Raw genomic sequence first — 27,408 nt, forward strand, 5'->3', positions numbered from 1 at the left:
TCAAATTTACCCAGTCACAGTAGACCAACTTACCCAGATCACTGTTCTGTGCTTGAGCACCCTCTGGTGGTAAATTGTTTCAGTGCAAACATAGCAGAGCATGCAACTAAAACCATTAAAAAAAATCAATAGAAAAATCAGGTGATTTTATTTACAGGTCAAATGCTACATTGTACGAATTAGAGAAGCTCTGTGTGTCTTTATCCCACTTCATGTGCCCTCGTTAGAACTCTCCAGCGGTCTTTGAGCATGGTGCCGGTGCGTCCTTCAAAGTCATAATCCATTAAGATACGAGACCACTTCCCCTGCCCGTGACGTTTAACACCATCCTTGAGGTACTTGTCCAGCTGGGAGGTCCATTTCTAGATAAAAAGGAAAAAACATAAACTCCTGCTTTCTATGCTTAAAGGAATATTTATAACTCCTTAAACTGATTTGTGGATTAATTGATTCTACTTACTTGAGGGGGTTTTCTTGTTTTTTGTGCCTTTTTTGTGTCTGGTGAATTTTCTGTCATCTGGGATAACTCTGATGCTGTAAGGTTTGAAATTAATTTACTTGTATTCAGGCTCAAATATGATGTGCTGGTAAATAAATTTCAAAAGAAAAATTCAGAAACCAATCAAAGCCACAAGAAAATTAAAACCCACCATTACTGGAGATTCGACGTAGAGAAAAATGACGCTTCTTGCATGTATCAGGCTTCCACACATCTGTATTTATGGTTGAGAGTAGTTTCCGTTTTGGTCTGTGGAAGAGTAATACAGTGCGACACAATTATTTCCTTAACCTACATGTGTAATTTAAGTGACCCTGAATGTGACGTGGCAGTACTTCAGACACTGCAGATTTACTGGGATTTTCACAACCATCTCTAGAGAATGGTCCCAAAAGAGAAAATGTCCAGCGAGCCACAGTTCTCTGGGTGAAAATCCCTTGTTGATGTTAGGGGAGAATGGAAACATGGCTTTGAGCTGGTGGGAAAATATGCTGCAGGACAGCAACTCTGAATGCGCATCAAACGTCAAAGAAGATGCGCGACAGCAGCAGAAGGGCACACTGCACATCCTGATGGTCAGAATTTGGCACAAACAATATGAAAACACGGTTCAGGCTGGTGCTGTAGGGAATATTTTCTTGGCACACCTGTCCCCGAAATAGGATTTATGCTTCTATGTGAAATCTATGTCACAGGTACCTAATCAGAAACCCCTCTGAAACTCACACCCCAACTACTTTGAGTGGCCTCTTGATTCCTCCTGTGCATTTCCTGCTTCTTTCGAATGAATCATTGAGAGAACATCAATCCCTGCGTCAACATATGGACTCTCAGATTGAATTCCTCGAGGGAGATTCCTTAAACTATCAGGACTGATGTGAGGGGATGTAAAAAGAAGTGGAAAAACTTCACCAAGGACACTTTTTTTTAGCCTCTGGGGAGAAAACAAAACTAAACAAAAAACCCCAAAAGAAACTGGAAAAAGGGGACCTAGGAAGAGAAGACGTCCTAGAATCATTTAGGCTGGCAGAGGATATAAAAGATTGGGACATAACTGTAACGCGTAGTGCACAAGTGTGAATGCCGGCAAAGGCATTGGCCACAAAAGTCTGAATCAGTCATTAGTACCAAGCAAGCATTGTTACAATGCCACAGGCTGCCTGAATACTGCCATATGTCCATCCCTTTATGGCCACAGTACACCCATGTTCTGATGGCTGTGTGCCATGCCACAAAGCTCAGACCATCTCAAACTCGTTTCTTGAACACAACATGAGTTCACTGTACTGAAATGGCCTCCACAGTCACCAGATCTCAATCAAAGAGGGCAGCTTTGGGATGTGGTGGAACAGGAGATTCATACCATGGATGTGCAGTTGACAAATCTGCAGCAACTGTGCGATGCTATCATTTCAATATAGACCAAAATAACTGAGGAATGTTTCGAGCACCTTGTTGAATCTGTGCCATGAAGCATCAAGGTGGTTTGGAAAGCAAAATGGGCTCCAATACAGTACTAGCGAGGTGTACCTAATAATGTGTCTAGTGAGTGTTAAACATATTCTTACTGACCTGTGACATGTGGTGTTTCCTTTCCTGTTAGGACATAAATAAAGCTGAATATTTAGCATGAAGGAGAAGCAGAGTTTAAATAAATGAGGCTTTTCAAAAATACTACGACTTACTTTCTGTCCTCCGTGACATCACTGGCCTTCTTTGAAAGAGAGCTGTCCCGGGGCCCCTCGTCCTCCAAACCCTCAGTTTTGTGTGAGGACTGCACCATCTTTGAAGCTGCCTGATGATCGGAGAGGTAGACATAACACAGACATTTAGCTTTGCTAATTTATGCATATAAATATGACCCTTTCATAAACTTCTAAAAACAACTAACTTTCTGGTCTAAGTACTGCTGTAATGAAAAGCAAAATTAATGAGGGCAGTCATTAGCATACCCTTCCAAGTACAGCCATCAAGAGGTCATTGGCTTGCGTAAATCATTCATAAAACTTTCCTGAATAAGCGAGTCTGTTAGGCCCTGAGGACGACTCTACAGAATGCAGCAGTTTGCCCTTCCAACTAATTTGATGACAAATTGTCAATTAGCTATGACTGATAACGTCACATCAGCACCTTCAGTTGGTCTGAGCGCCATTACTCAGGAGGATAAGAGCGTAGTTTCAGCACAAAAGGAGAAAACAAGAGGAGGAGAAATTAATATCTGCAAAAATTTGTGTAAGCATTGCCTGTTAACTACCGAGAAACTTTGGACACCTCATGTACACCCATCAGCAAGCCACAGCATTAAAACCAGCGCTGTGATTATCTCTTCACAACAATCCAGAGGTGCGATATATCAGGCAGCAAGTGAACAGTCAGAGCTTGAAGTCCACGTGTCAAAAGCAGAAAAAAGTGGGCGAGCACAGGTCTGTGGATTTTATGATGATGGCCAAACTGTAACTGTTATGCAGCCCCAGAGTCCCATGATGACAAGTGTCCACTGATCGGTGTATTTCCCAAAAAACCTTCCATCTCACTAAGAGTGCAAAGGGGTTTTTATATATTTTGGCTTGGACATAAGTTTGGAGAGACAAGGCTGAGATGGTTTCGACATGTGCAGAGATGGAGGTATGTAGTGAAAGAGCATATGCAGAAGGTTGGTGTGACAAAAGACGATGCTAAAGAAAGGGTGAGATGATCCGCTGTGGTGCCCCCTAAAGCAGAAATCCAAAAAAAGTCGACAATACTTTTTGCAAAAAAACCCAAAACATTTCTAAGAGTTTAAAGTGAATTTTAAACTTACAACTTAGGAAATAAAATATTCAGCCCAGAACCTGAAACATAATACATATAAATATATCTAGTCTAGTTTTTTAAACAAATATTTTAATTTACTCTGTGAACACAGTGCTGTATGACTTGTAGAAACTCAGTATGTAGGCCTGACAAACAACTTGTGAACTAAGGTTGGGGTGGACATCATGTTGGCCTTGATTTTAAAGTAGTAGGGCTTTAAATAACTGAGACACGAACCTGTAGGTTTTAAAGGTTATTCTCAAAATTCTCAGAATTGTGATCTCAATATTGACAATGATAGTAGTGAGTGTGATTTTTCACATAGTTGAGCAGACCTGTGTTCCAATCTCATTCTGATACTGGCTGTGACATAAAACACAGGTTCTGCAGGTGCTGTACCTTGAGAAGGTAGTCAGAAGGATTCTTCTCCAAATAGGCATCCAAGTAGGACTGGACTGTCTCTAGCAGGCGACTGAAGCTGAAGCTCATGAGGAATGGGTGGTAAGTCTCAGCCTGTGCAACTATTTTCGAAAGCTTAACTCTCAAACCCTGTTAAAACACATTAGTTGTTAAAATCGCTTAAAATCTGTTACTGAATAATTAAAACGTTCCAAAATTGACCTTTATTTTGAAAAGGAAAGGGAGAATAACTGCCATACAGACCTGTGGAAGTTCAAGGTTATTCTCAAACCACCTGAGGGCAGAGGAGGCAGAAGACCTTTCACCCTTCTCCAAGCAGACAGCAACAGACTAGGCACAGGGTAAATGTATGACATTAGACTCAAAATCAATACATGCAGCCAACATCAGGACTTAAACCCTGCTCATTTCATAATCAAACATCTGTATAGTTTCAGCACTGGTGTTGTGTTTTTCCCCCCACATAGTAAAATGTTTAGTTCCCTCAAAGAGAGCTAAAGGAAAACCACCAGCACTACAATGGATCGTGTTTTAACTAGTTTTGTTAATCACCGTTTCTTTTACTCAAGCATGACGCTCCTTTGTGCTCTCAAGATTGAAAAATGAATATGAGGTGAAACAAACTCTTTCCCTATATTGTTTGTAGCTCAATTACAAGTGAAGTAATCCCCCAAAGGCCCATACTGAGGTAGGAAAAACAAAACAAAACTTTATTACCTGTACAATCAAAAGGATGGCAACGTTTTTAAACAAACTTTCGTCTGCCACAGTGTTTTTGAGGTCTGACCAGAGTCTGGCAGCCGACATCAGAGGCATCACAGAGGCATCATCTTCAAACTGCACATCTGAAGAAAAACAGGACAAGGAAACAGGAAGCCAACTAGGATGAAGGACAGAAAGAGTCTGCTGCTGTTAATTTTTTTTTAGTAAAACAGTATACCCCCAGCGACCACTTTATTAGGTACAACTACTCAGCTCCTTGTTAACGTAAATATCTAGTAAGTAAGTAGTAAGTACATGGCAGAAACTCAATGCAGGTAGACACTGTCAAGATGGGATGTGGATGTAACGGGAGATTTAGATCATGCTGACAAATAACCACAATTCTAGGCCACGGAAAGTTAATGCATCACTGATGAAGAGACAGGTGGGTATATACGTTTTTAGTCAGTGATTTCCAACCCCTTTCTCATCTTTAATAGTTTTTAATGTAGCTTGCCATCGCCAGTGTGTGAATGTGTGTGTGAATGGGTGAATGACTGAATGTAGTGTGAAGCGCTTTGGGGTCCTTAGGGACTAGAAAAGCGCTATACAAATGCAGGCCATTTTAATAGTTTTTAATGTGTATTTAAAAACTGTGGCATCATGTTTTCTTACCCAGCAGCTTTCCATGCATGACTCTTGCCAGGAAGTCACAGATCTTTGCTTTCTCATTTCTCTTAGGAGATAATTTCTGAATGGCTGAGGAAAAAAAGAATAAATGAAAAAAAAATTTGTGTTAGGCACAATATTTTCAGAAACTTTGTGAAGACTTATACGTACACGTATATTTACATTAAAGTTACCAACGAGAGGTTCTTCCTCTCGTTTTTCTGAGTAAAGGTGCCAGTTGCATTTAACAACAACATGACAGGTCTTAACAAAAAAATGAAAAAATACATAAAAATAGACATGGCTTAAAGAGTTTCACCTCGGACGCTGTTTTGGCGTCTACTCCTTAAACATATCTCACCTTTATATCTGTCATATTTTACGTGATATTTGGTTCTTTTATGTTTGTCTTTACCAACTTTTAAACTTTAACTAATGGTAAACTTAGGAAGCTAATCTAACACCACAGAAATAATCATAAATTAAGCATAAATATACGTAACCTAGGTGCCTCACTCACTCTGGAAAGCTGAGAGCGTTTCGTTGAATTCATCACGTTTGCTCTCCTTAAAACGCCGACACAAACTTAGAAACATGAAGTCCGACATCCATCCTGTAGCTACGGCGGTAATGTGAGAAAAACTGACACCTTCTTCGATGTTATTTACATCTGAAGCGGTTCTGTTATTATTTTCAGCCGCCATGTTTATGTGTATTCCTGTTTTTCTTTTAAAAACACCCGCGCGCTCACCATTTACCAGCCAGTTTGAATTCGCTAATCGGACTGCAGCGCCCTCTGGCGTTCAGGAGGAGTAACTAAATATCAATATCACCTTGTTCAGATCGTGCCAAAACAATTTGAGGCAACTGCAAGTTGAAGAAGTTGTTCACTGCATTAAGTTTCAGATATAACTTGTAGACTCGTAGGGTAGTATTTAATTTTAGGTATAAAGCAATTCTCAACCTTTTATGCAGTCAAACTTTGAAAACTTGCCTTTTGTATTGTGGAGAACATTTGAGTACAGAAAACTCACTCTCATGTTTAAGATTTGAGGTTTATGACTTGCCATGTTACCCTGCTGAAGTAGCCTCTTAGCTGACAGGAGTGGCACCTGATGTGGTCGTCTTCTGCTGCAGCCCATCAAGCCGTTTCCCTCTGACCTCTGGCATTGACAATTTTTTTGGGGTGGGATGCCTTGGGAATATTTTCTTTTTATTGGATCATTCACTGTGAACCATACAGGTTGTGCAGGGTATCAGGTGAAATCAGCTGAGTATAACAGTTATAATAGTTATAACAGCCTTAACTTTGTTTACTTTTCTGATTGTATCAGTTCTTTCATTAGGACCCTTCATGGAACTTGGAAGCAGGTCTGGAAGAACTGATTGTAGCAACAAAAATGTGTTTGTGTGTGTTTTTTGTAAATAAAAATACATTTGTAATAAATATTTTGTTGCCATTTGTGTTATTTCTTTCTTATTTCTGACCCATTTTAGGCAATGAGTCATAAATTCAGAATTTTCCAAATATGTAATTATATTATCTTAACTTATCCACCTGGTAATCCAGCAAATCAGTGACTTATCTTCCTCCCCTCACCCCTAACAAGCCAAGGGGTACATGGCTACCCCTCCTTAAGCCTGGTTCTTCCTGTTAAAAGAGACTTTTCTCTTCCCTCTGTCACCAAAATGCTTGCTCACAGGGGGTCATGTGCTTGTTAGGATTTTCTCTGTATCATTGCAGGGTCTTTACCTTAAAATGTAAAGCACTTTAAGGTGCTATATTTGGTGCTATATAAATAAAATTGAATTGAATGAGAACCTTCACATGCAGTTAACACTGTAAGTATGTTTTTTTTTTATCAGAAATGACCTTTTCCCCTAAACCTAACAGAAACCTAAAGTGTAACTATTTAACCTAACCCAATAATTATATTCCTAAACTAACCTAAAATGGCCATAAAGATAAAGTTAAAGACAGAAAAAATATAAAACTAAGTAAAATTGTTGCCACACTAGAAGCGAAGAAACTATGTGAATGCCTCTGCCACCACACCACGAGCCTTATTTGGGCTTAACTGGTTTTTACATTGCAAATTATTATTGGACAGAGAATACATTTCCCTCTAAACACACTGTAAATGTTGTTTAGTTGCATTGGAACATGCCTGGAAATGCACACTTACATTAATTGCATCGAACGAAACGCATCTCCGCTCTGTAATAAATCATTTATCAACCAGCCAAACTGCTGAGTTGTCCACACTTCTGTATATGGAAAACAACTTTGCTTTCTTGCAGCAAATGCAACATATTATTTTAATTGGTGTCCTGATTCAAACTTTTTTCCCCCCTCTTTTTTACTTTCCTGGCCTACAATCATCATCTCACATGCAGAGCAGGGAACACCAAACACACAAACGCAGGAGTTATACATTTATTTGTTATTCTGCATATGCTAATAGACGTAATGAGGAACAATGCTCTACACAAATGTTGACATACATACCATAACAAAGTGTTCTGTGGTCACATAATTGTTCAGACTACTACATGCATACAAAGATGTTGCTTTGTACAGAAACAGTCTGTAGGTCAGGATGTGTCTTGATGATAATGCTTTCTCAAAGCTGAACAGAAAAAACAATGGAGGAGGCAGAATATACAGAGATATAAGGACAAACAATGATGCTGTTTGCATTTTAAGGAGCAAGGTAAGCAGGTATGAGTGACACGGACAATGCCCATTCTCTCAGAGAGGGTAAAGACACGACGTTTCCACTCTGTACAGCATCACAGATGAATACGCCATCATGAGACAGTAAGACAGAGCACAGTCCTTTTTGCTGTCAGTTCACAGAATTAGCTGCAGTATCCACACAAACTTTATCCGGAGGGGATACAGCTGATCAATCCAAATCCCTTGTTTCTCTACCCTACCTGTCAAAATGAAAGATTACTCGAGGCTAACACAGAGACATGATTACTACAAACAAGGGATGAAGGATTAATTGGAGTACAGAAAAAAAGTACAAGCTTACAAACAAGAAGGTTACGATCTAACCTCCCTTTATTATAAAGAAAAAAAAAAGAGATGAAAATTCAAACGAAGACCACCGCTGACTCCGCATTTTACTTCAGAGAATACCAAAGAATCTGAGTTTCTGATGAGGGATCGGTAATATCACAAAGGTAACTCCATGAGGTCTCACATGAATCTCTGAACACTGAGTCAGAATATGCTACTTTGGGCAAATCGTATGTACACAGACAAAAGAAAGAAAATATGGACCACAACTGACACAATGTAACCATTTGGGAGAACCATTTCTTTTCTTGTCCTCGCCTTGTTTTTACCCACTCGTAGCTATTCCTGAGGGCATGCCATGGGGTTAGAGCTTCTGAAGCCGGAGGGCCCGGAGCACTCACTGGTGTCAGCATGGGAAATAATCAGATGGATCAGCTCAGAGACAGCAGGGATCTCTTCCTGGCTGTAGCTGCGCTCCCTCTTTGCCTCCCTTAATGGTCAGATGCCCATCCCTTTGTTTGTACTTCTTCCTGCCTCTCCGAAGACTGATGGGAGTGGATACTGAATGTGGTACACACATTACTCAGAAGAAGGGAGAAATATTGCAGCTCCCTGTTCTGGAAGCCAAGACATCGAAGTGGATTTTGACAACAACACTTCTCAAAAAGTACAGAAGCAGCTAGCTGACATTAGCTGTTCAAGAAAAACAAAACAAAACAGATAATCTATCCAATCAGAACATCAGAGAGTTATAGAAAACCTGAGAACTCAATATCATTACTTGTTTCTATTACATAAAGACCTGATTTTTCCTATAAAATTAGAATTTTTTTTCTGTACAGTGCTATATGAACAAAGCAAAATGACTCGCTACCTTCTCATAAACAGCCGTGTTATGAAAAGGCACGCATCATTTCAACCACCATATGGCAGGAAATTGTGGTCGTGCTCCATTTTGGTTTAGAAAAAATAGACTCATTCTCCACGATAATTCACAAAAAACAGAAAATTGTTTGTTTGTGGCCATTAAAATTAGATAATGTTAATATCTTCCACACATTTGCTAGATTTTTTTAATGTAAATCTAACAGGAGTATAAAAGGCCCTGGTGGTCAATTTGGATTCTTATTCCGACAGATAATCAAATTTGAGGTCCATTAATACCTGGCTTTAAGGTGCTCAACAGCATTTTGCCAGTCACGCAATACGAAAAAGTAAAAGTCAGATTCTCATTTGCATTGTTTGTGAGATCCTAGTAGTTGTAATACTCTTTTTGCCTCATATTAAAGATATAACATCTGAAAAATACAAGTAAATTTTGCCTGTACACTTACAAATTCCCATAGACATAAAATAAAGTGCCACAATTCTTGGCCTGCATAGATTGCAGTATGCGATATTGCACATTCCACACCTTTCAGTAAAACAAACAAACAACCAAAATATGATTAGCGAAAAAGAATGATAACAAGAAAGAAAACAACAAAATAGTTCACCCACGTTCCTTCCTATCACTGCCATTCCGGTTTGTGTGGCTTTCACAAACTCCTCGCTAGTCTACGCCGACATGTGTCACGCCGAAAGAAATAAACAAATATTCCAGCAATAAATTGGAATCAAAGGCAACGTAGAACAGACATATTTTCAGTCAGTGTAAAACAAAAGCAAGAGAGACGACGAGAGAAAAAAAAATCCTTTGGGTTTAAGTTTGACTGAAAATTGTTCACAATAAAACACGATAAATTACAGTCCGAGACACCACAGATATACAAAAAAATGCCTTAAACTTATCAGCAGGATTGGGTAAAGTTGCAGTAGTATGGAACAAAGGTCAACATTGACATGAGGCTGCTGAGGATGGGCCAATGAACACAATGCAGGTAAACAAACTATAATGAAAAAAAAAACTCCAAAAGCATACCTACTGTCAAAATACATGTTATTACCATATATGCTATAATGCATTCGAGATAGAAGAAAGCTTGCCAGTGTGCTTGATTTGGTCCATTGATATCAGAAGGAATACTGTCATTTTTTGTTGTTGTAATCTACCCCTTTTAAAAAGCCAAAATAGATAATGATAGTGTAACGCATATATCTGTGTTAATGACCAAATCTACCTTGGTGAATAATAAGTCTTACCTCTTTTTTTTGTTTTTTTTAAATGGAGTCTCACCTACATATTGTAGACTTTTCCTACAACCAATCTAGCCCTACTTATCACGTTTCATTCTTAAAACTACTTTTAGATAGATAGATATATTTATTTATATAATTGATGTTAGAGAGTAAATAAGATCATTTCCTCTGATTTGGATGGAATCAAAAGGCTGAACGAGGAGCATCTTAAATCTCGTGATAAATATTGTCAGTAGCTTTAGTGTCTGATAGTTCATCTTCTTACTGGTTTGATAAATACTTGGCAACTACAGGTGTTTTTTTTTGGTGTTTTTTTTTTTTTTTTTTTTTAGAGAGAATTCAAGGTGTTTTTATCTTTCTTTCCCACATTCATGAATTCAAAGATGCTCAAACTGAAAGTTCAACAGCTTCTATGAAAAACAAATATATTAATCTCAACGTTACAGTTTCATCTGTTATTCACGAGAAAAAAAACAACCAAACAAAACAAAAACGAAACAAAACAAAGAAACAGGGCCATCATGAGAACACTTTGCATTGCCACAAAAGGTAATGATATGTTTCTTTTTTTTTATAGGTCGCTACGATGCAACACCCAATCTGAGGGCTGTCTATCCAAACCCCTACCCCTTCTTTTTCACATTACAAATATTAGTACCCTCAGTGACTGTCTTCCCTTGCCATCTTGTGCATTGTCATTGCCTTAGATGTCCTAGTATTTACAGTGGAGCGCTTTCAGCAAACTAAGCACCGTAAAATATCTGTCCTTTGATTTTTTTTTAAAAAAAGCATGCTTTTACAGTTCCTCTGTGCATTTCCTTCTTTTGCTAGAAAAGGAGACGTTATGTACATCTGGAGGACCTGCGTGTACGTGATTTGATGAATTCTCTGTTTCTCAAAAGTGTCCTCTTTGAGCCCACTGTTTTTCCAGGATCTGCACAAAGCACTGCAGTTTCTTTTTCTGCAATTCAACAACAACACAAGTATAAGAGACTTGTCATGCCATGCAAAAAGATCTTTCGCCACCGCTGCACCCTTGACTTTCCTCCCTGCTCTCCCAAACTTCAGGCTGAGGTTGTACTAGGTCTGTTGTCCCTCAAATGTCCCTTACATTCACATGCTGGTTTCACATGTTGGAGAGAGGCTGCCATCCCCGGGTATCAGGTGGATATCGGATGTAAACATGTGGTTCTCTACTTTGTGTCCACTTTGGTTGCTGTCAGGCTTAACCTCCTCGCCTGCCCCAACCACACCTTGGGTGCTATTTTGTGCTGCTGTCTTGGGTGACAATGGTGCAACCGCTGCTCCCGCCACCTCCATCAGGTGCTTCTCCTCATGATTCTCTGTGGATTGTGAATCTTCATCCCCTGGTGGGGTGTCCACCACCAGCCTCTTAGGGGCCAGAGGGCAGACGTCTTCCATTGTGACTGGAAGAAGCCCCTCTGAACTAGGGATGAGTGGTGATGTCTCTCCCACTGGAGACTCATCTTCCAGGATGCTGGAGCTGATGTCTCCAGGAGAAGTAGTACTGGGTGGTGTCAGAGGGCCTTCAGCAGAGGTCTTTGTGTAATTGACCTTCAACCCTTTTATTTTTAGAGGATTAATCCGTCTTGGAGAGCCCTGGATATTCTCCACAGCACTGTTAAAGCTTTCCCCTTCGTCTATGTAGAGCTCTGATCCATCACTTGGGTTGACAGACTCATAGAGACCATCTTTAAGAAACCTCTGGTCATCACTGGGCCTCAGTAAGCTAAGATTCAGAGGTGGCGGGGCCCTGGGGTGTCTGATATGACATGATCTAGCATCCTCCTCGCCTGAGTTTGAGCTCTGTTTTTCGATGCCAGCTGAACAGCTTCCAAAGTTTTCTGGCAAGGAGGGCTGGACTTCCTTCATCTCCATCCCCACCTCCTCTTTTAATGCAAATTCAGGGCTCTGGGATTTCTTCGGTGATGCCGGGGCAGTCATAGTTGTGCTCAGAGTGCTCATGGAGCTTGTAGTGTTGAGATTGCTGAAGGACTGTGACTTGGTTATTTGACTGTACATCTCCTCCAGTGTTTGAGCACTAAGGTGCTGTGGGGTCCTGCTTGTCCGCTGTGGACTTCCAGTTGTGGTGATGGTTATGTGATGGGGAGAACTTTCGGGTAGAAACTCTGGGTTTCTTTTGTCAGGTGATTTCAGATGGATTTCAGAAGAGGCATGCCTGGTATGGCTGCCCCAGCGGCTAGGCGACAGATGGTTCTCAAGAGGCGTCTTGTTTTCTCCTTTATCTACCGCTACATCTATCAGTTCCATACTACGAGCAAAGGCATCTTTTAGGTTCATTGACACAATGCTACCATTCCTTCTGGCTCTCTCCAGAGCCTCCCTTCTCTTGATGGCTTTCTCCTGCCTCTTCTGCTCTTTGTAGAACTCAGAGAAGTTGTTTACAATGATGGGGATTGGTAGGGCAATGACAAGCACACCTGCAATGCAACACAGTCCACCTACAATCTTTCCAAGCAACGTCTGTGGGTAAATGTCACCGTAGCCCACTGTAGTCATTGTAATGGTGGCCCACCAGAATGAGGCAGGAATACTGGTGAATTTGGTGGCATCTTCATCTTTTTCAGCAAAGAAGACCAAGCTGGAAAATATCATGATGCCCATGGCAAGAAATAAGATAAGTAGCCCCAGTTCATTGTAGCTCCTTCTCAAAGTAAATCCTAAAGACTGGAGCCCCGTGGAGTGCCTGGCCAACTTCAGGATCCTCAGTATTCTCATGATTCTGAATATCTGCACCACACGACGCACATTTTGGAACTGCAGCACACTCCTATTCGACTCTGTTAGGAATATGGTGACATAGTAGGGCAAAATGGCCAGCAAGTCAATAACATTAAGTGGGCCTTTGAAGAATTTCCACTTATTCGGAGAGGACAGGAAGCGAAGGAGGTACTCCATGGTGAACCAGGCAATACACACGGCCTCCACATGGGCCAGGTTGGGGTTATCATTGAAATGGCCAAACTCATCTTTGTGCTGGAGCTCTGGTAAAGTGTTGAGGGAAAGTGCGATGGTGGAGAGGACGATAAACAGTATTGATATGATGGCTAGAATCTGAAAAGAGAGACAGAAATGAAGAAAGTATTAGTTTAACACTGGTAGAGGACACACTCTGAATAATCAGGGCTGCCTGATTTGCATTAAGGATTTTAAAAGATGTATAAATAAAGGTCTCCAGTATATGATATGAATCTAATGGAGGCTCATGAATATCAGAGCTCCATTATCCATATAAAGAATATAGAATATGCTAGAGTATTACATAAGGATAGGTCAGAAAGATAATGGAAAATGACACAAGGAACCAATGAGTGATTAAATGAATGAAGCATTGCGGAGCTTACTGACTGAGAAGTCATTTAAATAAGGGTAGTAAGTAGGGCAGAAATCTGTTTAGACAATAACTGTGAGCGCGCACGTGAGTGTATGTGTGTGTGTGTGTGTAGTCCCATCTACACCACATGAAAGAATAAAAGGATTTTGGCGCCATCTGTTGGCAAATGTCTAAAACTTCCCCTTTCATTCATTACTTTCACTTTAAAAAATGTACAAAGCTTTACAAATATTGTTTCTTCTTATGAAACATACAGTGAAAATATTGTTTCCCGTATGCTCATTTGAACAGTGAGGGGATGGGTATAATAATAATCTTGTATAATGCCATGAGGTCAGCACAGCATAAAGCTGAGTTTTAGCTGCAGCTCTTTATCTCGATGAGGATTTATAGAAACTGATTGATTAAATCTGGCCTTAGATGTACTGACTATGATTGAATATTTATAAAACAAGTGTGTCATCTATATATGGCGAAGACATTATGTTACGTGATGAGCTGAATATCTTCCCTCTTGCGCTGCAACTACACATAAAACTCTTTACAATGCTGCTGGGGTTAGCTGATGTCCTCTTTTTATTCCTCTCCAGTTCAACTCTGCTCAGCTGAGCGTCTCTTCCCACACAGGTGAAGCATCTCTGCACTACACTCGGTGCAACCCTGCATCACAACATCGACTGAAATCCAGGACGTGAAAAATTAGCATTCTTTTGTGCAAAGCCCTCTGTGACTCGAGCAATATAAAGCCTATTAAAATGTAATGAAGAGAGATTGAAGCGACTCAGTCAAATAGGAAAACAAGGCACGCTGAATACTAATCACAAATCACATTAAGTTGCAGAACACATTGATGATCTTTCATAAATTTACAATGTGTAGTCTGGAGACGCTCACAGTATCTCCGCAGAGACTTCATTAATTTAGCAAATATTACATATTGGCAATACTTTTTTTTCTTTCTTGCAGTGGTTAGGGGTCAACCACTTCTGTAGTCCATCCATTAGCCTGTGGCTAACAATGACAAGCTGGAAAAAGTGGTCAGAAGGCTAGTGGCATTTCCTGAAGCAAACATATATAAATGCATTTTTTTTGTTGTTGCTGTTTTTAAATAAAGCAGGATCTCTTCTACTAATGCAGAGGAAAAATGGAATCATAAAGCAGAATAAAGAAGGTGGTGTCCTGGCTCAGCAGCGGAAGTGTTATCGCTAAATGAATGCTGGTACTGATTAGGTTAAACCTATTAGCAGCTAAGTGAGGCAACTCAGGGCAAGCTTGGCACTGAGCTGTGGAGTCATAGTAAGGACGCAGATTGCTTCCATACCCCTCAACTTTTTGGCAAGCGCATTTCAGGCTCACTCCCTGCTGCCAAACAATTTGATCGGAAGACCTTTGCTTGTACTCTTGTTTCTGAACAGCAACAAGGTAGAAGAGCAGATAAGAGCACGAGATAATAATTTTGGGGGTATACTGTGTCTTACACAGATGATTTTCTGATGTGGTACAGTATGGAGCGGAGTATATGTAAATGAGATTTACTGACGTGCAGGCAAGAGGTAAGTCATTCTTCAGAGGTCGATTCTTTATTTAGATTTTACATTAACTGCCTCAGAGGACACAGTTAATCTTCTGCTGTTCCATACTTCAAAAGCTACACTATGAACAGCTGAAAGAATGGACATGCGAGCACGGACACAAACACACAGACAGAGACAAACTGATTAATGTTTTCATTGACCCATAGCCCCGCTGTCTCACTTTCACACACCCAAGCAACCTGTGTTCGGTAAATGCCGTGTAAGCTCGGGGATAAGAAGCGCTGAGGTGGCTTGCATTAACCTACTGTTATTGAGTGGGAGTAGTTAAAAAGATCAATTACTTGGACTCCTCTTTTCTCATGATTTGCATCCGCGGTTGCATTAAGTATAGCATCAAATGTCGTGAGTGGTGGATTAAAAAACAAAGAACAAAATAAAAAAAAGAAAGCACAGTAAAGCCGGTTGACCTAGACGTGACTGTGAGGACGAAGGCTAACAGACACAGGAAGTGAAAGAAGATTTTTCACAGATGCGGCCACTTTCTAATCTGTGGAGCTTCTCTCTGAACTGTTAGATAACTGAGATTAAACTATCTGTCAATTCCACCACTGACCGATGTGCCTGCACGCACCTTGGCAAAACGGTGAATGCTTGTTGTGTTAAAATGAAGCAATTTCATTTAAAAGCAATTAAGAAAGTTAAATATCAAACTACTGGTAATTATAACTTTATTATATACATTAATTTTATACTCATCTATCAAAATATATTTGCTGCTCCTGATTGGCTTAGATGGGCGGTCAATGCATGGAGATGATTAGCTGGTGTTTGACATACTTTAGCTGCCTGTGACCAATCGGGCTGCTGTACTCCCTCTCCATTGTGCTCTGAATAATAAGAGCACAATCAGGCCAAATCGTACACACGAGTGGGTCTGTACGGCAGACTTTTGTTGTAATGTGCATCACATGGACTTTCAGATGTATGCAGAGAAGATTTGCCTATTCTTTAAAACCTCATAGAGTCAATCACTTCACAGGAGAGGAGTTTGGCCTGATGTCACAACATCGATTTTCCTTGAGCTCTCTCCCTTTGATCTGAGTTGTCATGTTGCTCCCAGAAAGAAACATTTGAATAATACCTGCATTTTTACATTGCATTATTTTGGTTAGTATGTTATGTGATGAGCTCACGCCCATGAGGTGTGCTCATCTTGGATCACCTAATGTGCATTGCTCTTGGTAGCTGTCTTGCTTTCATACATTTAAGCATTTTTAGCAGATCACCCACGGAAAAAAAAAAAACAGACAGCTTAGCACGACTGCACTGGGAAGCTGGTTCACTTTGAGATTTACAATGAGGGAGACGACTAACAAAATAAAGTTCTGAGTGTCATGTCTTACTTTTGGAGCTCAACCGATACATGGTAGGACTATCACAGTTTTCCTGGTATTTGGAGATAAACTATTTCCTTATATGAAAAGTTAATACATAAAAAGATGTTTGGGATAATTGAAACATGAAGCCGTCATGTGGTTTTTCACAACAAAGCAGCTCCAACTGTAGCACTGTTGGCTCCACATGTAGCAGAGAATGCATAACAACTGAGCAGAAGGTGGTTCAGATCAATTCAGTGCAATAGTTTTTATAAAGTGTCAAATCACAACAGTCACATGAAGGCACTTTATTTTGTAAGGTAAAGACCCGACAACAACACAGAGAAAAACCCAACAATCAGATGACGATGTCAAGAGGTTACATTTGGAACAGGTACTGTCACCAAAAAAAACTAAAATAAGCAAATGCTCTTTAGCCGTAGCAAACACACTCTCCTCATGATTTAATTCCGCAGATCCTTAAAAGTAATTGAAGATATCCTGGGTGGACAGAGAATGGGGAGTGAAGTTGATCCAGAGGAGAAAACATGCAGGAGTCATGGCATTAAGAGCCCTCTTGAGTCGCTTTTCTGTGCCTCTCTTGAGCTTTATCTTCAGCCATCTGTCATCTCAACCACTTCTCCTGAAATTGCAAGAATCACCTTTCTACATCCTCCTCAAGAGGTCGTCAATAGAGGCACTAACTCTTCTATAAGTGTCCTGTCATCAGTGGCAGCTCATGATTGCACAACTACAACTACGTCCCTCCTCTGCCTGCATTCGCATCGTTCCTGACTTTGAGAGGGGAAAGCTCTTGTGAGGATGAAAAATATTCTGCACCACACCAGTGGCCCACCTGCCAGCTAGGTGGAGGCTATTGATTGTGTACACATCAAATTATGGACACTGAGCCAAGTCCAGCAAGAACCTATTGATAACCCTGCCCGAAGCTCTTATGGACTAAGATCCACCCCACAAGTCCCCACTGGCCAAACCTCCCCCACTTGGTTCATCAATTTGCGCTTGACAAATTGAGCCTTTCCTCAGGTATGATAATTTTTTGCTGCAGAATCAATCCAGATGATTATGGCTATGGTAATGTGGATTGATTTCAGGAGTTGTGTGGTATTTAATCTTCTTGGTCTGTATCTCTTCGAGTGTTATGACCCCATAAGATGTTGGATGGCACATGACAACTTGGCTTTGTGCAAAGTCTACTTTGCTAATGTAATGAATTACTTTATTAAGTTTACACGTGCCCACTGCGCTATTATTCTCATTATTAGATGCACATGCAGGATGTAGGTATAATCCCCTTTGTGCATAAATTCTGCTAATTAGCAATTGACAACAATTAATGGAAGCAGTGAACAAACATGATAAGACACATAGCTGGAATATTACTTAAATACACACACCCTTAGAGAGACCAAATATAAATCAGCAGCAAAGCAGGGGGGGGTCCCCACCCTTCCTACACCATTCTGTCTGGTTGAGTGCCTTTACTATGGCCAGTTTCCAAGGCATTCACCAAGAAAGGGAGAGCAAGAGAGAAACAGAAAGAGATGGTGATATTTGTTGGCCATCAAATGTTTTGTTCCGTAGATCCTCCGAGGTTCAGAGAGGTTTGGAGAACTGCCCAGCCATTACGATTTCAGCCTCAATTCTAAAGCCATTAGTCTGCAGAAAAAATTACCAAGTTCATAAAGCACTGGGGACAAAAAATAAAACGATGAATCTGATCCAAATGAATTTCTTGAAACTGGTACAATACTTCATGTGTCCAAAACTGCTTTTTTTTTTACAATTTGCAACAAAATGAGAAAAATAAACCAGTTCAGTGTCCGTCTGGTCTACAGTTTTTAGAGACTCCAGAGTTGGATGCGTGATAATGAATACTGATTATTTTCTGAAATCTACTGAGCTATTCATAAACTTTTGACAGCTCAAAGTGCAGTCAATAATTGCAGTGGATATGACCAATGTGTCTAAGCATAATGCAGTATCACCGCTCTGTGTCACTTACAATTTAATTTGTTATCAGTCAGCTAGAATATATTATGTGCCCCAACTGTGCTCGGGAGCTTTCGCCAGAAGTCACGTTGTGATTTAAGTCACGTCTTCAGGGTCAATCTCAGTGAGGTGTCTTACAATCAGTGTGAGAGACGATCTCTGCATGTAAACATTTTATCTTGTTGATTATTTTGCAAAGCACGGCAACATCAACAGGGGATGCAGAACTCGCTGTCACCTTCATATTATCCTTGCTGGAGGCATGCAGCACGAAGAAACCAGAAGGTTCCAGCCAGTGTTTATGTTGAAACTGTGCTGGGTTCATTCAGCAGCACAAATAATGCTCAAGTGGGCCTGACAGTGTATGAGAAGAAACCTTAATCAATAACCAGGACTCATCTGCTTGTAGGCCATCTGCACGTTTTGTTACCCAACTTTTTAAGTTAACTTTTAGGCAAAATATGACAGGTGAAAAAATATTGAAAGACCCACTAAAACCCTCTGGCTGCAGTGTCTGATCTCTTTGCTAAACTTCACTGTTTCCTGCTTTCGTCTTGTAAAACACACTCTTCTGCGCAAGCTTTTCACACTCCCCCTCAAAGCCCTTTCACTTTTGTCCAGGCTTTATTTATACCAGAGGGATATTTGTTTGTGTGTTTCTTTCTTTTTTCCCTTTTTTGATGAAGCAGGGAGGGAAGTGGGCTAGTATGAAATATTTATAGAGTACATTCATCCAATAGGCGCACAAACATGCCTGCACAGAAAAGGCAACACAGTTATGGTGTGTCAGCATGTGGTGCTCGATTACAGCTTAGAGGCAATTTGGACTGAGTGACATGCCCATGATTAGCAGTTTGAAAGATCATACATAGAAATTCACGCATTAGCTGACACAATGTGCTGACAATTCCTCCTTTGGTGTTTGTTCAAACGACACATTAGGCGAAGCTCATTAAGACTTTTACTAATTCAATTAAACAACAGCAATAAGAGAGAAGTGCACCAGAGTCATCTTGTTGCCGTGTTGCACTCCGGAGGCATGGATATGCAGAGGGATGGATATTGATAAGCTTTCACTGAAACCAGTGCCATTATTGATTCTGCTTATAGGTCCAATTCTTTTATAAATCACTTCTTTAATGATTCACGAGCAAAAAAGTAGGCCGCCATAAATTTTCCAATATGAGCGTGGCTGTTTTATTATCTCTGAACCCTAACGCAGTGCATAAACAGAGCAGAAAATAGGCCTGCATGTAACTCAGGTGTGCAAAATCTCCAACTGACACGAGTTTGAATCACTGCTTTGCAATGCCAAACTATCTCAAAAGCATACCAACAATGATAAGACAAATTCAGTCATGATCACTGTATTTCACTGCATTTCACTGCATTTCAGTCTGCTGTAATTTATATTCGCCAGCATGGCTCTCTTCTGGGACCTTCTTGTCCTTCCATGACCTCAGTGACATTAACTAAACCAAATACGATGTAAAAAGTGAAGGTGGGTTGCAGAGCAGCTTGCACTTGTGCTGCAAGTATAGGAGAGCTGAAGCAGCATAAAAAGTTTGTCCTATATGAGACAGCCAATTAGACTTGTAGACGGGTATCTGAGCCATCAGCTTATGTGGTTTCAGCTGCTCTACTGGGATTGCAGATGAGCCTGACTTCGAGGGGTGCCTGAACTAATGTTATGCTCAATTTGATTAGCTTGGCAGCATACAGTTCTGATGGGATGGATGATTTGTGGATTGCTGTCCCCAGAGGAGAGAGCATAGCATTTGGCTAATGGTAAGTGCAGCCTACTTTCAACTTTAGGCCAAAAGATGATTTTTCCACACTGCGGATATAACAGACTTTCTCTGACTCTGCTAAAAAATCAAGATGTTTTCAATGATCGAAATTTCTATGGTTAGAAAATTATTTACTGTTGGCATCATTGTAAAGTACTGATAGGTTACTGCTGTAGATGCTAAATTAATTAGCTGAGAATGCTAACATGTAGCTTGTGCTTTTGACAATGAAATGTCATTTTCAACTAATGCTATCAAGTTAATACTGAGTTAATAAACATTATATTTTATTAATACGTAAACAGGGAAGCCTATTACAGCAAAGCTGACCAATGTACCTTTACTAGGTCACAATGCAGCACAGCACTCAGGTAAAATTCAACATTTATGAGTGAGCTGCCACTAAATACATTTGCACACTTACAGTAGCACCACCTTAAGATCATGAGACATCATGAGTCAGCTAGGACAGCTAGGTCATGTTTCTCTCCCAACTTTGAGAGAAACTTTGTAACTCTTCAGTTAGGGCCTGAGATGGATTTATTCAAAGCTCTGATAGCATCCTTGCGCTATCTGCTGACTGAAATAGATCCCTAACGCATATTCCATCCTGTAACACAGTCATCTACCTAAGTTATCTGATCTCTACGTCCAGTACAGTCTTTAGGAGAGATATGATTGCACTTGAACAATGCTTCACGAGTCCATTAAAAAAAGATGTCCCATAGCGTGGTGCTATTTTGGTCGTCGACTCAGCAGTTTGGCAAATTAATAGTTGGCTGCAAAAGTGTTTCCTGCAGAGACCGGGCCTCCCAGGAAGGGCAGCGAGGAAAGACATGCAGAAAGCACCACAAAGACTTTAACGTAAAGAACAAACTGAGTTTCAGGTCAATGTCTTAGAGAGATCAACGCTTTCAGCTTTCTCAGTTCTGGCAAACTTCAAAATCACACCAATCTTTCTTGGACTTTTCGTCTGGCTCTCTCTGTCCTTCCTCTGTAATCAGTCCAACACTGCTGCCCTCTTAGCCACTTTGCAGCCAAACACGGCCCATGACTTTCACAAGACAAATGTCAGGAAGAAAAAGAGACAGAGAGCGAAGGAGAGAGAGAGAGCGAGAGAGAGAAGGCGGGCAAAGTGCAGGCTGTACTGACTGTGAGGCTGACATAAAGTTGTATTTCCTATTACACAGTGGAAATTACAAATATAGCAGAATCAACTTATGCAATTATGCCAAATCCTCACAATTTTAAAACCTGCAGTAATAAACAAAATATACTACTTCTATCAGGAGAAAAATCCTATAATATTAATTCCACTACTCGTAAAATATGTAAGAACTTGCCATGAGCTACGAGACAGGCAGAGCTGAAAGTCTGCATGTTTTTATGCCTTTTGTCTCCTGTTATCATTACTTTGTTGCTGCTATGGCAATTTTTGTGTGTGTGCATTTCTACGATGAACAAGCCTTAGGCCCTTATGGCATGACAGCATTATTAACCTCTGTGCCTCTGACATCCTCCCCCCGAGAGAAGAGAGCAGAAGGCAGTCCACAGATAAAGCCAGTACCTACCACAACACACATACATACATTTACTTTATACGTCATAATTTTCATCTTATCTGTAGGAGCATATGACGGTTTTTCTTTCTTTAAAGAAAAAAACAACAACAACAACAGATTACTTTCTTACGTTTTTAATAATGTTCAGCCATGTGTCCTGCTTTCCCTCAGCTCTGTCTCTTCAGGGGGTTACAGAGCCAAGGCTGGAGAGAGCAGTCAGCAGGGCTAAGTATAATTACCGCTACGTGTGCTAGCCCCTGTGCCTGTGTAGTGATCAGTGTGTTAATCACATAGGGCAAGGCACCATAATCAACACTTCCTCGAGGTATAGACCAGAGGGAGGAAGCAGAAACAAACACTTGGACCATGTAACAGTTAATATTCATGATGCGCTGAGTGCTGCAAATAACTTGCAGGGGAGCTTGCCTGTATATATGCAGATAACAACACGGAAGGATCTCTTACAAGCTCCCATCTTCCTCTCCCCCCGTGTCTCCTGATAACATCATCCATCTGAGTGTGGAGGCTGCGGGAGGAGGGAAAGGCGGGGCGGCGGTGGAGAAGATGCATAAGTGTGTGCGCGTGTGGTGCTTTCTCTCCTGTCACCTCTCCCGGGTGCTTCTCCTTCACAGATAAGACTGGGAAAACCTCGCAGCAAAAACTCACTCTTCCACACACCTCCCACACGCATATGCACACTGGCCAACGCCGCCACCTCTCTTAAAAAGACGCACAGTGTCACACTGAGCCAGCTCTTATGGTTTAGAGACAACGCCCTCTTATTAACCCTCTCAAGGCAGGCGTTGCAGATTTGCAACAGTTAAAAACTATACATATATACACATACATATTTTATGAGTTTTTTTTACTCAGAAGTACCACTGCAGGACTTGGTTGTGCATTAGCAACAAAAAGTTTAATTTGAGCCCGAGAGGGTTAAAAATAAAATCCCTCCCTTTCTCTCCCCCTCCTCCTTCTCCCTCTCGTACCTCTGTCTGTTATCCTCAATGACTACGCGTCACCCTGCTGTCTGAGTCAAACTGTGTAACCATGGAGATATCTCCGAGCACTACTAACGCAAGTCGAGTAGAAAGCAGCTTTGTGACTTAAACATAGTTTTTTCTGTGATGCTGAGCCTCTTTACCATTCTGAGCGCTCTGCAGAAGCCCTTTGAGCAGCAGGTTGACAGAGACAGATCTCAGGGTAAGGAGAGGTTACTTGGCGCATTGTAATTCAAAGCAAAAAATTCTGACAGCCTGTACAAATGCTATGGTGAATGCCAACAATATATATATAGATAACATTAGCAGTTTGGGGGAAACTTTTTGTTTAAAGTGGAGGTGCTTTAAGGACATTTTTAGGATATTTCAAACTGGAAAGAACCCTGACACCTGGGATTACTAGTCCACTGGTCATTTGCTGTTGTTTTAGTCAACTCAAGAGTGACTCTGCCCATAAGAGAGAGATTTTTCACCACCATGAGCTGAATTAAGGAGGAGAAAATGTTTACAGCTTTGTCTTTTTTGCTGCAAGGAGGTTCATTGGAGTTGGGTTAGAAAGTTTCAAGCTTAATTTTAATGCCAAAAGAGCGAGTTGTGATAATCCATAGCTATCCTCTCCATTCTTCACACACTTTGTGTCTGTCTTTCAGTTGGGACTGCAGAAAGTCTAGCGGTCACCGAGGAGCCAGCTAATCCCAATCAAGTGTAAGGAGGAAGAAAGAAGAAAGCACAATGCTGAGCCCTAAGTGGCACTCCCCTTCTTTTATATTCCCCTCAACATCAGCATCCACCTAAACACCATCATTTCAAAATGTGGACTAGTATGTGTCTATTGGCTTCAGATCTGCACTTTATGCCAATTGCAGTTGTTGCTCTTGCAAAGTCTCTTTCAAGTTATACGCTGACACTGCAAAACTACACTGCTTCACTCTACCTTGTTGACTTATTGTTTCACAGCTTCACCTGCAAAGACAGGCCAGTGCCTTCACATTTGTCTTCAGCACTAAAATATTCTTAACTTATATACCACACACACACAAAAAAACAATTCTGGAGGCGAGCCTCAGCACACAGCCTATATTTTTGCCTCATTTTTTGGAATGTCTTTTTCTGTCTTTCTGCTGGGAGTCTGCAATAAATATAAACCAAATTCTGTTTACCACAAGTCAACTGACAACATGGGTTTTCTTTCTAATGAGATGCACCCTGATGATGTTTGCATGAATTTATTCATGAGTGAGGCTGACACGGGGAAACAAGACAGGCACAAGAGCAGCCAAGTAAGTGAATAAGTAAATAAAAACTCAAACAACAGACAGCAAGAGCAACAAACGCTAAAGCCAATAAAAACTAATTTAAAAAAAGCTTGAAATTTGATGAAATTACAGAATACTTGTTTTATGTATCAGCTCTTAATAAAAAATCATCTGGTCCTTAGCAGGTGTTAAAATGAGGAACAATAGCAACACGTGGCATATTACACTGAATCATGATATATTTGACAAAACTGAAGCCAAAATGCTGAAACTGTATGTGACAAACTAAGTACACCATTACTGCTTCCATAGAAAATTAAGAGGGTAAGTAGCAGCCAGGTGCTCATAATGAGATGCACTTAATTAACTGATCATCAGGACCTCTACAAAAGCAGACGTTATGGCAGTTTGCTAGTCTGCAGGGTTATATGGATATTTCCAAAACCGTTTTAAGTCCATCATTCTAAAGATGATTAATCAGTGGAAAACCTTTACGGCACCCGGAGTGACCATCCCAGCAAATTCACTTCAAGGTCAGACTCTGAAATGCCAAAGAACAAAAAAAGACCAAAGAGCTACATCTCACACTCTACAGGCCTCAGTTAGCATCTTAAATGTTAAAATTTATGACATTAGAATTAGAAAAAGACTAAACAAGTATGGCTTGTTTGAAAGGGTTGCAAGGAGAAAGCCTCTAAAAAGAACATGGATTAGGTTTGCATCTGAACAAATCAAAAGATTTCTTGAACTTTTAAAATTCTAAATAACCTGGCCCCTAGCTACTTAACTGATCTCCTCTATCCGTACAACCCGAAGAGAGCACTAAGATCCTCCAGCCAACTGCCCCTAATGCAACCAGGGTCTTGTTTAAAAACCAGAGGTGACCATGCATTTGCCATCGCTGCCCCTAGACTCTGGAATAATCTCCCAGTTGAAATTCGTACTTCGGAATCAATTCAATCGTTCAAATCCCGTTTCAAAACACACTTGTTTAACTTTTGAAACAAATTAGTTTGACTTTCATTCGGCCTGCACTACACCATGTAAATGCAATTTTAAGTATAATTGTACTATTTGTTCTGCCTGCACTGCGGTCTTATTGTGAAGCACTTTGATGCACACTAGTCTTTTAAATGTGCTATATAAATAAACTTTGACTTGACTTGGAACAATGTCCTCAAGACAAATGAGACCAAAGTGGAGATGCTTGGCCATAATGCGCAGCTCCATGTTTGATGAAAACCAAACACGACATATCGGCACAAACACGTCCTGCCAACTGTAAAGGAGGATGGTGGAAAGGTGGTGATTTGGGCTTTGCTTTGGGTTTTCCTGCCACAACAACACCTCGTGACTGTAAAACACCTGGACACCTTGCAGTCATTGAGTTCACCATGACTTCTCTGTATACAAAAGTATTTTAGAGTCAGGTGTGAGGCCATCTGTCTGACCTCTAAACTGGGAGGTGCAACATTTTTGGAGCACAAAGGGATCATCCTTAGATCAGACGACAGATTGTTGACTGCATACAGACACAGATACGTGTGTAACACATAAATATCACTAAAATTCTAATCATTAAAACCCTGGCACGCCTTTTTTTTTTTACAATTAAGCATGCAGCAGGTGATATTATTTGTCAGATGACTTCATAGAAAGTGCTCCAGATGGCACCAACATCACAGTAAGGGTTGAATCTGCAGAGGTGACACCTAGTATGGAGCCACTGGGCTAGTTGGCATCTACTTGTTACTCTTAACTCCCGTGCACCAAATTTAAAGACAGAGCCAGCCTTATGTGACTATATGAACTTCTGCATTGACTTATCTTCGCTGCTTTGCTGCCCTAGTTGATCTTTTCACCAAAGTTCTGGTTTATACTATAATTTCAGTTTGGCCCAGTCACCATATAACACCTTGACTTTGCTGTCTGCTTCTGGGGAAATAGAGAAGCTTAGCAACCATGGTGTCAATAACATATTGACGCTTGTCTCTGTAACCATAGAAACTTGTGAATGGGATCTGTGGTTCTCATGTGTGTAATGTAGCTGTTTTCACAAGAAAATAATGGAAATATTAGTGGAGATTTTGTGCTTTGATGTCTTGCTTTGCAAATGAAAGTCTATAACTCAAACCTACAGTGGGGCAAAAAAGTATTTAGTCAGCCACCGATTGTGCAAGTTCCCCCACTTAAAATGATGACAGACGTCAGTAATTTGCACCAGAGGTACACTTCAACTGTGAGAGACAGAATGTGAAAAAAAATCCATGAATTCACATGGTAGGATTTGTAAAGAATTTATTCGTAAATTAGGGTGGAAAATAAGTATTTGGTCACCTCAAACAAGGGAAATCTCTGGCTCTCACAGACCTGTAACGTCTTCTGTACGAAGCTTTTCTGTCCCCCACTCGTTACCTGTATGAATGGCACCTGTTTGAACTCATCATCTGTATAAAAGACACCTGTCCACAGCCTCAAACAGTCAGACTCCAAACTCCGCCATGGCCAAGACCAAAGAGCTTTCGAAGGACACCAGGAAAAGTATTGTAGACCTGCACCAGACTGGGAAGAGTGAATCTACAATAGGCAAGCAGCTTGGTGTGAAAAAATCAACTGTGGGAGCAATCATCAGAAAATGGAAGACATACAAGACCACTGATAATCTCCCTCGATCTGGGGCTCCACGCAAGATCTCATCCCGTGGGGTCAAAATGATCATGAGAACGGTGAGCAAAGATCCCAGAACCACACGGGGGGACCTGGTGAATGACCTGCAGAGAGCTGGGACCAAAGTAACAAAGGTCACCATCAGTAACACACTACAACGGCAGGGAATCAAATCCCACAGTGCCGGACGTGTTCCGCTGCTGAAGCCAGTGCATGTCCAGGCCCGTCTGAAGTTTGCCAGAGAGCACATGGATGATACAGCAGAGGATTGGGAGAATGTCATGTGGTCAGATGAAACCAAAGTAGAACTTTTTGGTATAAACTCAACTCGTCGTGTTTGGAGGAAGAAGAATACTGAGTTGCATCCCAAGAACACCATACCTACTGTGAAGCATGGGGGTGGAAACATCATGCTATGGGGCTGTTTTTCTGCCAAGGGGACAGGACGACTGATCCGTGTTAAGGACAGAATGAATGGGGCCATGTATCGTGAGATTTTGAGCCAAAGCCTCCTTCCATCAGTGAGAACTTTGAAGATGAAACGAGGCTGGGTCTTCCAACATGACAATGATCCAAAACACA

At 40.8% G+C, this 27,408-nt stretch overlaps 2 protein-coding genes across 3 annotated transcripts in view; both read right to left on the reverse strand.

Annotated features, from left to right (window-relative positions):
• Nucleotides 1-72: 72 nt before the first annotated feature.
• terf1 (telomeric repeat binding factor (NIMA-interacting) 1) lies at nucleotides 73-5,845 on the reverse strand. 2 transcript variants are annotated; one of them, XM_085418620.1, is made up of 10 exons: nucleotides 5,604-5,842; nucleotides 5,090-5,173; nucleotides 4,430-4,557; nucleotides 3,956-4,042; nucleotides 3,692-3,841; nucleotides 2,185-2,294; nucleotides 2,072-2,095; nucleotides 651-748; nucleotides 461-534; nucleotides 73-362 (listed from the first exon to the last, which is right to left on the reverse strand). In XM_085418620.1, the coding sequence occupies exons 1-10, from the start codon at nucleotides 5,785-5,787 to the stop codon at nucleotides 201-203; spliced, it is 1,101 nt and encodes a 366-aa protein (XP_085274746.1). In that variant the 5' UTR covers nucleotides 5,788-5,842; the 3' UTR covers nucleotides 73-200. The 2 variants fall into 2 exon arrangements, with proteins under 2 accessions (XP_085274746.1, XP_085274747.1); XM_085418621.1 differs by lacking the exon at nucleotides 2,072-2,095 and having other exon boundaries at nucleotides 5,604-5,845.
• Nucleotides 5,846-7,523: 1,678 nt separating this feature from the next.
• Nucleotides 7,524-27,408, reverse strand: part of kcnb2b (potassium voltage-gated channel subfamily B member 2b) — a 97,495-nt gene continuing 77,610 nt past the window's right edge. Inside the window, exon 3 of the mRNA XM_085418623.1 lies at nucleotides 7,524-13,346. Coding sequence (XP_085274749.1) covers nucleotides 11,364-13,346 — 1,983 coding nt within the window. The 3' untranslated portion in view covers nucleotides 7,524-11,363. The remainder of the gene's footprint in view (nucleotides 13,347-27,408) is intronic.

This window comes from Rhamphochromis longiceps, linkage group LG9 (assembly GCF_057381845.1).
Source record: "Rhamphochromis longiceps isolate RC_006_pf linkage group LG9, R_longiceps_female_GT1.1, whole genome shotgun sequence".
Classification (NCBI taxonomy): Eukaryota; Metazoa; Chordata; class Actinopteri; order Cichliformes; family Cichlidae; genus Rhamphochromis; species Rhamphochromis longiceps.